This window comes from Pinus tabuliformis, chromosome 9 (genome assembly GCF_031772625.1).
Source record: "Pinus tabuliformis cultivar Carrire ecotype Pingquan chromosome 9, CPIR1, whole genome shotgun sequence".
In the NCBI taxonomy this organism is placed as follows: Eukaryota; Viridiplantae; Streptophyta; class Pinopsida; order Pinales; family Pinaceae; genus Pinus; species Pinus tabuliformis.
The window spans coordinates 93,711,408-93,725,597 of record NC_142307.1 but is presented as its reverse complement, the minus strand read 5'-3'; the positions used below and the strand labels follow the sequence as shown (position 1 = coordinate 93,725,597).

Here is a 14,190-nt window from a genome sequence, read left to right as displayed (position 1 = left end):
CAGCAAATCATACCATTAAAATTGTATTTTAATTCTGTTGAATAACTAAAAAGGGGGCTAATTTTTTGAGGTGAAAAAACATGCATTCACTCACTTTTCCTTCCTTTCTATTAACGGACGTGTTCAACAAAAACTAGAAATAGAAATATGGGTTTAGGGTTCAACAATACTGGGTTCCCAGGATGGATTTTTCTTTGTAAGGCGGTTGGAGAAAACCATAAATTCAAACGCCAAGACACACTTGCATCGAATTTAAACGCCACCGTTAATTTCACTCGACTGCCGACAAACCGGCAGGACCCACGTTCGGTCTCTGTTTCGATTTTGTGGAATGAGGAGTGTTCGGAAGGACCCACCTCCGATTACGGGTCCACCTTCCTAAATGCAGCGGACATCAGGAAGACGCGCATTAATTTGGCTCGCCTCCTCTGCAACGATTTTTTTCCTTCCAAAAAGAAATCAGAGCCTCAAACCCAGGAGGTTAATACGCCCAGGATGCACACCCTCTTTGACAGGCTCTAACAGATGAAATTTTAAGGAAAGTAGATCATATGAATAATAGATAGATGAAATTTTACAAGGAATTAGAGTGAAAGATGACAACATTTTTTATTTGGAGGGGTAGAATATGGGGATCATGATGCAAGGGGATGATATAAAATCATGCAAATGTAACTACTACTATTTTATGTAAGTTGTTTTTCCTTATTGAAAAAAGTTTAAGAAATTGCCGAAATTTGAATTGAATATGGATATGGAGGACAATGCAGGGCCTGGATGCTCATCACTTGGGTATGGAGCATTCATGGAGCATGGTCCTTTTAAACCTGGGGGTCACAATGGCGAACTTTTGTTGAGAAATAAGTACTCTTGGAATACAGGTAACAACTCTGTTTTTTCTTGGATTGATTAGCAAAAATTTCCATGACTTCAAGGCTCAAACATAACTAGAAGTTAACTATATACCATGACATTTACCATGTGCAATTGCTTGAAACATAACTGGAAGCTAACTATATACCATGACATTTACCATGTGCAATTTTATTGATGACAGAAACAAACATGCTATATCTAGAGAGCCCAGTTGGTGTGGGGTTTTCTTATTCCAACACTAGTTCAGACTGCCAGTATTATAACGATGCAATGACTGGTATGCTACTTGTTATCCATATTTCTTTTTGATTGCTGCAATGAAATATGTTCTTAGATTGATGATCATGGCGACTGTAGTTTTTGGGCAATATTGAATAAGATTATAACTGAACAACAAGTGTCAAATAATGCAGCTGAAGACAACCTGTCTTTCCTTTTGAATTGGTTTGAGAAATTTCCGGAATACAGAGGTGTAGATTTTTACATAACAGGGGAGAGTTATGGAGGTATGACCTAGCGTTATCTTTTAACATATATGTAGATTATGCTCACTTGTTCTTTTAAGCTCTTTAAAACTGTTCATGTTGGTTGTTGTGTATCTTGTTTAACACTAACTATGTTGGTTGATGTAATCTTGCAGGACACTATGTGCCTCAATTAGCAACTCTTGTGATGGAGCACAACAAAAAGCCCAACATCAAGCCCATTAACCTCAGAGGAATTGTTGTATGTCTATCTTCTTTCACAATCATTTTAGGATTCTTCCAATGATGTAGATTTTGTTTACATAAAGCTCATGTGATTATGGCATTCATTAACTACAAAGGGAGAGTCAACCGGGACAACCTTCATAATGAATATAGCTAATGAAAAGGTTAAGGGCTTTCACTTCTAATCGTGCTATTGGGCAATCTCTATTAAACATGGGTTTTGCTTTCTAGATGCTGGAGGATCCCAGGCAACAAGTTCTAGAAAACCAAGGAAATTTCTACATCAGGTGAGTCATTTACTCATCATAAATACAATTTGATGTTGAGATTGATAATCAATATGTGGTAGCATTGATTTCAGCCACTGTTGTTTCAGCTAGACAGAATTCTTCAGGATTGATCTCTGTTGTTGTTTGACAGGTTGAACATACATTCAATAAGATTGACCTGTGCATACACTTCAAAATAAACCAATATCTGAACAAGCAAGAGGTGAAGAAGGCACTTCATGCAAACACTATTCTACATTGGGAAGCCTGCTCTGGGTATGTTTTATAGCATTTATATATTTGTTTGGTTTTGTATTTAGGATTATGCATTTTTATTTCATTACTAAGCAATCCAAAATTTATATCAAGAAAGATGGATCATGGGGCCAAAATTCAGTCACAGAGAATCCCCCTCCACTCCCCCTCCCCCACAAGAAAATTAGCATTTCTGCTTTGTGCTACTTAATTTATATTTTTTAAAGTTTAACTATTGAATTCTGATAAATTTTGCAATAGCTAACACTAAAATTGGATTTAGGAAATTCCTCTATGATCAAACAAACAGAGGAATCAGTATGATACCAGTCCTATCTGATCTTCTAAAGGCAGGTCTACGCATTACACTTTACAGGTAAATCGTGTTTTTGAAAGCATTATTAATAACACTATATTATGTTCCAACAGTGGATTTACTGAAAGTAAAATCAAACCTACAGTGGAGATCAAGATTCAAAGGTGCCATTTACAGCGACAAGAACCATTGTCGAGAACCTGGCCAAGGAGCTTGACTTATACACAGTCATTTCATATGCCCCTTGGTACAATCACCAACAGGTAAACTCTCATCTTTTTTATGTAAGAACCCTGGTTGTAAGCAGCATTTATGTAGATAGTGCTGATTAAAATTCAAAATTGAGCAGGTGGCAGGATGGACTCAAGCATACGGACATTCAGTGAACGGCAAAACTGAGAGTATTTTGACGGCAACTCCTATTTCCACCTCTATAGCAAAGTTAATGCTGTCTGACATGCAAGGGGAATAAGAGTTGCCTTGCATTTATATTTCCCTCAAAGTTGACTTTGGTATGTTAATGCAAGGCAACTCCTATTCCCCTTGCATGTCAGACAGCATTAACTTTGCTATAGAGGTGGAAATAGGAGTTGCCGTATTTTGACTTACGCAACAGTCAAGGGTGCAGGACACGAGGTTCCGTATAGTAAACCATATGAAGCATTGACTCTATACAGATCTTTCATCAGAGCATTGCCTTTGCCTGCTTCGGGAAATAGCCTCTAGTGCAAAGCCAAATAAACTACTACGTTATTCGTATACAAAAAAATATTTGTACCCTGTAGTGCAATGGCATTACTTCATATGTTAATACTGCATTGAATTTGTACAGAGCTTTCAACGTTCATCAAAGGATTGCCCTTGTCTTTTTTCAGGAAATGGCCTCTACTATAAAGCCAGATACACTACATTATTCTTATACAAGAAATATTTGTACCCTATAGGGCAACGCCAGATGCATTTCTTCATATGTTAATACTGCTTGCTCTGTTCTTTCACCATATGTTGTTCGTTATTCATGGTAGTGCTTCCTCATGAATATAGCGTTTTTTCTCAATTCTGTAAACTTAAAGAGTATTGCAAAAGCAACCCAATAGATCCTAACCTTGCTAATCCATTGAAACACAAGCTTAAAAAAATTCATGCCTTCAGAGTAATGTTAGATAAACTTGACCCTATGGTGGAGTTAAGGTTATGTCAACAGTTATGGTTAAAAGTTGTGGTTTTGGGCACTAGTATTGGTGACTCATGGTATTGAGCCCATGGTATTACATGTAGTTGAAGCCTTTAAAAGGCTTGTGTATTCTCCATTGTAGGTAGCCATGGTTGAGCGGTGAAAGCTCAGGTTGTTGGCCAGCTTGGCTGTGTTTTAGCCAAGGACAATAATAGATCTATTGTTGGTTGGTTTTTCCCCAATTGGGGTTTTCCAGATAATCATGGTGTACATGGTTTAAATGTGTATTTCTTTATTGTTATATTTATTTGTCTTGAACCCTAACAAGTGGTATCAAAGCTCTGGTTGGCAAGGGCTTTGGATAACTATTTAAAATGTTCCCATCGACGAAACGATGGCGCTGGTTGAAGCAATAGCTCGTTGCACAAACCATCGATGTCTTTGCCAAGGCCTCGTTCGATGAGGAGCAAGAAAAAAAAATGCAAGCCCTGGGAATATTGGACCTGTCTGCTCTCTGCGTGGAGCCGTTGTTGGCCCTGTTCTCGCTATCGAGAAGCGAGGAGCCGTTGCAGCCATCAAGGACTCTAAGTGTGCAGCCGTCGAAGAGGCTGCGTGCTTCTCTGCATGAAGAGGAAGACGGTTCCCATTGCTGGCTGAACCGTTTCTGCATGGAAGGTGTGAGGCCTGGACCATTGTTGCGTGTTACATATTGCTTCATTGCTGCATGTTACATATTGCTTCTTTGCTGCGTGAGCATTGCTGGTCTGTCCTGCATGCTGCCTGCGTGGAACGCTGTGTTGGTGGAGTTCTTTGCTACGTGAACGCTGACAGAGGCTGTCTCTATGTGAAGGCAAGTGCTGCGTTCATCAAGTTGCTGTGTGGAGAGCAGAAACTCTGAGTGTGGAGCTCTTTGCTGCGTGAAGGAGCCTCTCTTCTACTCTGGAAGAGAACCAGAGCAGAGTTGTGTGTGGGTCAAGATAGCAACAAAATAAAAATAAAATGGAAATTTTCATGTAAATGGGTATACGACTGTAAGACATGGTAAAGCATTGGGTGATATGGGGATGCATGTGGTGGTATGATGAAGCATGCTGAATATCAAATACCCTAACATTGACTGGGTAGGGCCTGGAGGTGAGTGGTGGCTGGCTCGCTTGGCAGATTTGGCTAAATTTGGCCAAGGAAAACCCAAAGTCAAGTTTAAAGGGGGGATTGTTAGATAAACTTGACCCTATGGTGGAGTTAAGGTTATGTCAACAGTTATGGTTAAAAGTTGTGGTTTTGGGCACTAGTATTGGTGGCTCATGGTATTGAGCCCATGGTATTACATGTAGTTGAAGCCCTTAAAAGGCTTGTGTATTCTCCATTGTAGGTAGCCATGGTTGAGCGGTGAAAGCTCAGGTTGTTGGCCAGCTTGGCTGTGTTTTAGCCAAGGACAATAACAGATCTATTGTTGGTTGGTTTTTCCCCAATTGGGGTTTTCCAGATAATCATGGTGTACATGGTTTAAATGTGTATTTCTTTATTGTTATATTTATTTGTCTTGAACCCTAACAAGTAATGGTGGGCAAGAATAACCTAACAAGGGGAGGCGCCTCCAAGCTTTGTGGCAAATCCAAAAGAGACCAAGACACAACTAGAGCCAAAAAGATGAACCCAAACGCAATCATCTCTTCCCCAAACCCAGTTTCCTCAGGTTGTATGCCATCTTTAGCATGCATGATAGGAATGAGTTTATGAAGTTACTAATGAAGCTTTTCAATCATCAAAAACCATTTTAATCTTACTCTCTTCTACTCTCTTCTGATTGCATTGGAAATCTCAATACTATGCGTAAAACATTTTCTTAAAACATGGAAATATGTGAAATGTTTTATTTATTGAATTTGCATACATGGAGATTGATGTTTGACTTAATCCTCTATTAAGAAATTCCTTGTATTTTCCTGGAAAAAGTGGGATCAAGGGCCATGTTTTTCCTTAATCCCATAGAAAGTAGGGCATGTTCTTTCTTAATCCCCTATAAACAAAGTATAACAAGCTATGGCCCAAGTGAAATGATTCCCCATGGGAAAACAACGAATAAATCCCGGCTCTTTTTGAACAACTCGAATTGAGAGCACTACGTTATTCCTTAATCTACGCTATCTAGAGCCATATAATACAAACACGTTAGTCTTTCCCAAGCTCCGAAAGGAATATGTCATGCCAGAATCGAAATACATCCATAAAAGGGAAGCATTGCATTCATTGATTTCCATCAGTTGTGCTTACACTCTAGTTCCTTAAGTTATCTATGGGATGTGACACTAGAACATCTCTGATAGATTATTTCAAGTCGATTTTTATTTTGATAGGATATATTTCATGTCGCTAATAGAGTACAATACAATCTATAATCCTTTGTCTTTTGTAAATTAGTTGTTGATTTTAATTCCCGGTAACAGAGTGCAATACAATCTGTTATCCTTTTTATTTTGTAAATATAACCAATATTTTATATTACTTGCATTTAGATTTTGAATCATGAAACCAACGAAACTAAATAGTGATAACCATTCATGTTAAGTTATTGCAGATTTTCTTTAATAAATTCATAATGCCAACATAGATAAATATTTCAGTCCGGTTTAAGTGCAGGTATATATACAACACACAGAGTGATCGGAGTAACACCACTATCATATACCATTAGTCTGTTACTGGTGATAGCAGTAACAGTATTTAGTAGCTATCAAATTCTATCGGTGTGCAAGTGATAATGACTTTCAGAACATACGGTCTGATTTAAAATACTAACATTATAGACACTAATACAAAAATTCTGAAAAAATTTCTACTAATAGTCATACAGCTGTTCCACACGTATGCCAATGCACACATTGGTATAACAAATTTTCATTAGAAAGAGCTTGCCATGAGATATTATGTGTCAAAGAGTGGAGAAACATTAGAAGTGGGGAGGGTGTTACAGCATTAAGGCTTGCCGAGCGGTATTTGAAATGAGTTGGTGGCATTTGGACACTTCGGACTGGCAGTTATATTAATGTTTGTGACATTAGATGGTACAGGTTTGTAAAGTGGTAGTGGAACAGTGGAGGGAGGTTGAGGTGGAGGGATGTGGTGCGGTGTTTGTGGTAGTGGGAATGAGTTGAGAGGTTAATTGGAAAGACGAGGTTGTATTAAGGTTTTGTGACATTAGAATGGTGGAGGTGGGTGGGGAAATGGTAGTGGAGGGAGGTTGAGGTGGAGGGATGTGGTGAGGAGTTTGGTGGTGATTTGGTGGCATCTTGGGATTGGAAGGAGGCTGAGGTGGAGGCTTGAGGCGGGGAAATGGCTTCAAATATGACGATGATGGAAGTGAGTAATGAAGCTGAGAACCAGAGGGAGGTGGTGGATTTTTGTAGGGTGATGGTGAAGGGTGGCTAATAGGAGTTTCAGAATTTGTTGGTGGTGGTGGTCATGGCAGATTTGTGTAGGTTGGCGGTGTAAGGTGGCTAATAAGAGTTTCAGGATTTGTTGGTGCTGGTGATGCAAGCAATGACGACCTATGATGAGAATGGGGTCTATTGATTGGATGCTTGTGTGGAGGATTAGGACGCGAAGTGGTGGTGGGAGAAGGGAGAGCAGGTTTAGACCTAGAAGCAGGTGGTGGGGGTGATAGTTGTGGGGATGGTGGAAGTTTTGATATTGGAGAGCCACCATAGGAAGGAGAAGTAGGTGGTGGGAGAAATATTGGTGGAAATGGCGGAAGTTTTGGTTTTGGAGAACCACCACATGAAGGGGAGCTAGCCCCTTGGAGGTGCACTACCAACATTAGGTGGGCTGGTTGTAGGAGGTAGAAAGGGAGAACCATGCCCAATTGGTGAAGGAGCACAAGGAGTGCTAGGAGGGGGTATGGCTTCTCCTTCCATGGGAGGTTCATCCTTGCAAGGTGGGTAATGTGGATTTGTAATGAGCTCGGGATCCAGAGGAACATGAATGCATTTGGTCGGACTATGGTTGTTCCTAGTAGGGACCCCAAAATGCTTAACCCTGTTGTGGTCTCCATGAGCTGGTGTTACTAGGCCTAGTGACCGAAATGCTATACGATGGGGGTTTTGCTGTAGAAGTTGTAGTGGCTGGTATTGTGGAAGCACTTGAAGGAACAGTGGGCATTGCTTTTGATCTAGGTGGATATTGGTAGCCACCCACCTATCCCACCTAGACCTTCAGTCGATTTCATTTGTTTCCATGTTTATTTCAACATTTACTATTTTTAGCAGTTTTTCGGGTTCTAAACTTCCGGAGCAGTTTTGACCTCCTAAACGACGCTTTTTTGAGGTCCACTATTGGCCAATGGTGAAAGGCAGAGCCTGCAGAAAATCTTGTAGTACTCGGAGAGACCTTTCCAACAAGGTATCGTATGCGCCAAATGAAGATTATATGACCAAGTTATGACCCCGTGAAGTTGGCTGCCCAACTAACCCCAATGGGGCCCACAGAGTCTTGGTGCTACATCTCCTGGGGTTAGGGTTTTGGTTGTTTAGGGTTTTCTCATGTTTTTCAATAATAAATAAGTCGTTGAGCCTCATTGTAACACAATTCAGAGTCATGTAGTTGCCACATCTCTTCTTAGAGATAAGCTACCATCGCCCAAGTAGTTATTTCTGTTGCATCTTTGTATTTATGGTTATATTTGTAATTTGTTGTGGTCCCGTTTAAATTTGGATCAGTGGTATTAGAGCGGTCTGCTCTTTCTTTGTTTTTCTTTGCATGTCCCCAACAAGGTCGGGATATAAGGAGTCAGGGCTTGAACTGGTCGAACATTTGCAAGACCAACCTCGCAAATCCCAACATCCTCCCATGGGGGAAGAAAAGAAAGACGAGGGTGGAGGAGATCCTTTCAAAATCTTGCTCGAAGAAGCCCTCAAGCGACAAAGGAACGTGATGATGGACAACTTTGCTCAGATCCTTCAGCGGCTACCCAAGTGCGACGCATCTACTTCCAGCAGCTACTTTGGAAGCGTCACACCCTAAGGTACAAGTTAACTTTGACGTTCCATGTAGGGATATATAGCAATCCATGTCAGTGCTTCTGACTAGTTTAATAGTGCATCCTCCATCTCCATGGATTTGGAAGTCATCCTCCTCCACATTGATCGAGAATATAGCATTCTCATCAATGGATGCCCAAAAAGTGGTAGATTATTAAGTTTTTAAAATCTTGTAATTTTAGAGAGCTTAATTGAGAAAGGAAAAGTTAAAGTACCATTTTCAAAAACAATGTTTTATGTAAGGATTATAATATTTATTCTCTTTATTTTATTTATTTATTCGTTCATTCAAAACCGGCTTCATGTATATAATGTAATAAGTTAAATGTTATTATAAATTTGATATTATAATAGAAACATTTTATTTTTTCATTAAAATTATTTTTCATATTATAATATTTGGCTAATCAATCTACAAAAGGATCTAGAATCTAATTGAGAAGCAATACAACTAACACAACCCCCTACTTTTTGGTTGTTAGGTGCTCAAGATTGGTTTAACCTTTTAATAAGATCATGCCAACCATTAATTTTATAGACTCAGGTATTCACATGGTTTCATTTGCTATTTGATAATTTGTATGGTAATTTCACAATTGGATTAAGTAAATGTGAAAAAGTAAACATGAATTTAGAGACGCAAGGTAGTTAATATTTGAAATTTCATCAATTGATGTACATGAGACAACAAGAATATGCTAGCATCTTTCATTTATGACCCTAAGATAAAGATTTGGATTAAAAGAAAGATTAATCTATGAAGTTAAATAAAGGGATGTTTATTGTTGTATTTCTCACTAATATGTTGAAAATAAATTATCCAAACATGAGAACAATTACTCAACTAGGTCATGTGCTTTCATTCCTAGAAACTAGGTTCTAACTCCTCATCAAGTGCACACTTATTCCTAGAAAGCAAGAATTTACCTAAGATAAAGTGGACTTTACCAACAACGGTTTATGAAGCCATAGTTTTAGCTACCCATGGTATTTTCCCATGGTATGCACTCTCACATAGATATCATTATGCATGTGAGGGAAAATGATGCATGTACATCAAAACACCAATGTGAATCCATGTTAGGTACCAAATTACCAATATCAAGCCATGTTAGGTACCGAAGTACCAAAAAAATCCTCAGAAAAAAGATGAAAAAGGGAAAACCCAATGGAAATCCCCCAACCTCCCCCTAGATGGATAGTGTTACAGATCAAGGATCTGATTATGAATCAATACTCAATATCGATGTGCTTGGTCTTCAACCACTAAACTAAATCTCTATAGAACTATATGGTATTCTAACTGTCACAAAATATGGTTGTAGGATAGTAATACTAAATGCCAGACTTAGTGAGAATATGTTGCAACTAAATGGCTTGTGTTTTTGCATTGGTTGCACCTATATATTCTACCTTTATAATTGATATAGAAATGGTTACGTGTTTCTTGCTTGACCAAAGAATGGGACTCAAACAGAAATTGAATACATAACCAAAAGTAGAATTATGATCTGTGGCATCACTAGCACAATCAGAATGTGCGTACCTAACTAGATCAAGAAAGAAATCTTCCAATTAATGTATCCCAAAGTTGTAAGTACCCTTAACACAAAAGATAATTATCTTTGCATTTTTACAATGCATTTCATGAGACTCGTGTATGTATCTCGAAACTACTTTAACAACATAAGAGATGCCAAGTATAGTATGGGTGAGATAAAGCAAACTCCCAACGGAACATTTATACTATACATTGTCCACCAAAGGGGTGTTACCACCATTCCCATTTTTAAGCTTGACTATTGAAAGAAAAAGTGTTACAATAGATTGGTAATTAGTTATCTGAAACCTAGCGAGTAGATCTAGTACATATTTGGGCTATGGAATCTTGATTTCTAAATCAGATTGGGTGATTTCAAGATTAATAAACGAATGCAACGATCCAAATCACTCATGGAAAATTTATTATGAAGGAAGATTTAACCATAGAAATAGATGATGTTAAACTCCTTATGATTAGTAAATCATCTACTTAAAGAATTGTCAATAAGAAAGAGTCCACTTGTCAATATATGCAAAAATTAGAATCCAAATTAAAATGAGGGAAATATTGGGACAAAAAGAAGGAATCCATATTCACATACGAAGCTCATGGTGCCTTCTTGAGGCCATACAAAGATTTCCACATTCTACATACAAAACATGAATTTTAGATACACTCCTTTGGTTGTTCCATATACCTCTCCTTCTCAAAATCTTGATGAAGAAATGCATTCTTCACATCCATAGAATGAACCTTCCAACAATGAGTAGCTATAATGGCAAGTATAAGTTCAATGGAATCCATCTTTGCGATATGTGCAAAGGTCGCATTGTAGTCTATGCCTTAGACATGTGAGAATCATTTTATACAAATTGTGTTTTGTACTCACCCACAAGTCCATTTATTGCCATGTTTGTTGGATAAATCCATTTACATTATACAAGTTTCCTAATAAGAGGTAGGGGAGCCAACTCCCAGGCTTGGTTCTTCATTAGATATTGATACTCCTCCTCCATGACAACCTCCCAATATGGATTACCTGCAACTTCTACTTAAGACTATGGATATATAGCAATGACCATGGATCAATGGATGGACATCAAAGGTTCTATAGTGGTGAATTCTTCTAGACTACCTTGAAAGTCTGAGCAAATTCCCCATATATTTGTTGGATCCCCAACTAGAGCACCTACAACTCGAAGAATTTTCTATGCCCAAAGTGTTTTGGACATTGGATCTGCAACAAGCCTTAAGCCCTAGATATTGAATGATTACATTTATATTATTATATTTTTCAAGGAAAAAAATCGTAATTTTCTATTATATTTCGAAAATTACATTCTAACTGTAACATGAGCATTCTGTAAGGTCCATCCAACCATATAACTTATCAAAATAAACATAGATACATTGCGATGAAACATAATCTTACATAATCTTACAATAGAGAAAAATACATCAAAAGACCATTTAATCAATAGTCAAGCATAAATTTGGGCACCCTCCCATTGTGAAGATCATAACTGAGTTACATTTATATTATTATATTTTTCAAGGAAAAAAAATCGTAATTTTCTATTATATTTCGAAAATCATTCTAACTGTAACTGTAACATAAGCATTCTATAGGGTCCATCCAACCGTATAACTTATCAAAATAAACATAGATACATTGCGATGAAACATAATCTTACAATAGAGAAAAATACATGAAAAGACCATTTCATCAATAGTCAAGCATAAATTTGGGCACCCTCCCATTGTGAAGATCATGACTGAGTCAACAGCCACCTTGTCCACGCCAATGCCTGTCGCAAAACCATAGTTGATACAATCTGACTACTGAGAGAGAACATAGCATGTTACCATACTGTTATCTGCATCATTTTCATCCAAACTAGGTAAGCATAAGAGCTTCATATAACATGTTACCATACTATTTCCCACATCGAAACCGACCAGAGACCTATCCGTGCATAAATACATCATATAGAAGTTGTCCGTGATGAGAAAAAAATAAAAACACTGGCTCTGTGCAGATTGTCCTGTATAAATTGCCAACACTATGAAGAAGAGAGATAATTAGACTGCATCTAGGTTTCCCTCCTTAAAGGACCTATGGAGTTGAAAACTTGTTCAACATCATTGTGTCAATCCACTATATGCCAGGTGCCCAAATCCAATGCAACACCTTGTGCCCAAATCCAATGCAACACCTTCTTTAGACAGAGCATCGACCTCGCTATTTCTCTCCCTATGAATGTGAAATACAAATATGGCATTATATTTAAGAGGAGGATCTCTTCTAATATAGGATTTATAGTGTATATATGGTATCTGGAAATTTATGATCTCTACATAATTATTTGTTCCCTGTCTTAGACCAGATTTCATCCTAAATGAGTGGTGTTTGGACAAATGTAGAGCTGCTCCTCCCTCGCTACTTCCTTCCGCAGAAACGATCAATGACTTCTTCAGGCATTATGCAGGGGTGAGTAATAGTTTCTGAATTTGAAATTAATGCATATATGGGCAAGGCATCCACAGTTACCTTATCCAGAGCCATGGATCGATCCTAAAATACTTCTATGTCACAAGGTTCGTCGAACTTTAACCTTGAGGTTCGAATTTTGGCGAACCTTAAAAAAAATTTGAGGTTTGGCGAACCTCATCGAACCTCATAGCCATTGACCAAATCCATAGATCAAATCTCATAACTTCATGTCACAACTCAAGCTTGTAATTTATCCTTGCAGTTTCCATGTCCGTGATAGCATTTTTGATGTTTACTGATGTTGATTTCTTACTATTTTATCCTATAATTCATTATATATATATATATATATATATAGACGAACCTAATGGTGAATCTCATCAAAACATTCGAACTCAAACCAAACCTAATCATTGCCGAACCCGAACTCGAACCCGAACCATGTGACATTGGAATACTTCTGCATTACAGGCTAACCGTATGCTCCTTGATAGTAGTAAAGGAAGAATTTTGAGTTTTTATGGATGGACAAAAAACCACCAATGCTCCCACCTTACATTATACATTTCACCTTTCCACTGAAATATTATATCTAAAGCCGCTATGGCTGACTCCCAAACTGTGGCAGTGAAGGGACGTAGGAGGAAAGACGATTTATAGTTTCAACATTCCTTTTGCATAAAGGGCACTAAAATATCCAATGATGCCACGCCTTAAGAGTATGTCACTTGTAGGCAACCTATTTTCCAGTAAGCACCACTAAAATAGCCTTGCCTTTTCCAAGCAAGCAATTTTCTAGAGCTTCCACCACCACCAAAACACATTTGGTGGTTTCTCTTCTTCAATTAAAAAGACATAACCATATTTCATAGAGTAAATTCCAAAGGCATGAGCCTAGGTCAGTGCATCCTCACTCTCTCTTATTAGTCCCTGCCTTCAGCAGGACTATAGCGATCGATAGATTGTTGACCAGTATTAATTCATTCGTTGACCATGTTTTTTTTTGCGTTATCATCGTTTAACCAATGTTTTAGAATGACAATTTCCGTCTATCAAAATTTTAACGAAGGTTTTTGGCTGGGCAAGAAAGGACCTCTTATTGCAAGCTTCACTTATACCAATGTAAAAGTGTGGTGACAAGTTATATTTTATCCAAAGTCTGGAAAATTGTGGTGACAACTAGCATTTTATGCAAAGTTTACTATATCGCTGCCACCTCTCACCTCTCAAGTAGCTGGCTACCACCGTCTGCCACCTCTCAGGTAGCTGGCTACCACCGCCTCTCAACTTCTTGCCACCAAACACAATATGAAATTAGTCTTTACCATCTGCGGAGGAAGGTTTCCGGTGAGACTGTTGTTGGGTAAGCTTTGAGAAGCTCATGAGGGAATTCATTACGCGGGTGCAGCGAGCTCGCTATGAAGAGTTTGTATTAACTCTTGCTCGTGCATACGAAGGGTATCGATTTTATTTGCCAGCGTTCATGGACTTCCACAGTAGAATCTACCGTGTTGGTG

The 14,190-nt window shown here is 38.3% G+C and overlaps 2 protein-coding genes across 2 annotated transcripts in view; both read left to right on the top strand.

Annotated features, from left to right (window-relative positions):
* The first annotated feature begins 310 nt into the window (after nt 1-310).
* On the top strand, nt 311-3,152 carry LOC149147259 (serine carboxypeptidase-like 46). Its single transcript, XM_089441766.1, has 10 exons — nt 311-881; nt 1,058-1,153; nt 1,290-1,382; nt 1,517-1,606; nt 1,818-1,873; nt 2,007-2,131; nt 2,394-2,486; nt 2,572-2,689; nt 2,776-2,827; nt 3,004-3,152. Exons 1-10 carry the CDS (start codon nt 749-751, stop codon nt 3,150-3,152), a joined length of 1,005 nt encoding a protein of 334 aa, XP_089297892.1. The 5' UTR covers nt 311-748.
* Nucleotides 3,153-4,079: 927 nt separating this feature from the next.
* Nucleotides 4,080-14,190, top strand: part of LOC149147258 (serine carboxypeptidase-like 46) — a 41,525-nt gene continuing 31,414 nt past the window's right edge. The window contains exon 1 of the mRNA XM_089441764.1: nt 4,080-4,362. Coding sequence (XP_089297890.1) covers nt 4,080-4,362 — 283 coding nt within the window. The remainder of the gene's footprint in view (nt 4,363-14,190) is intronic.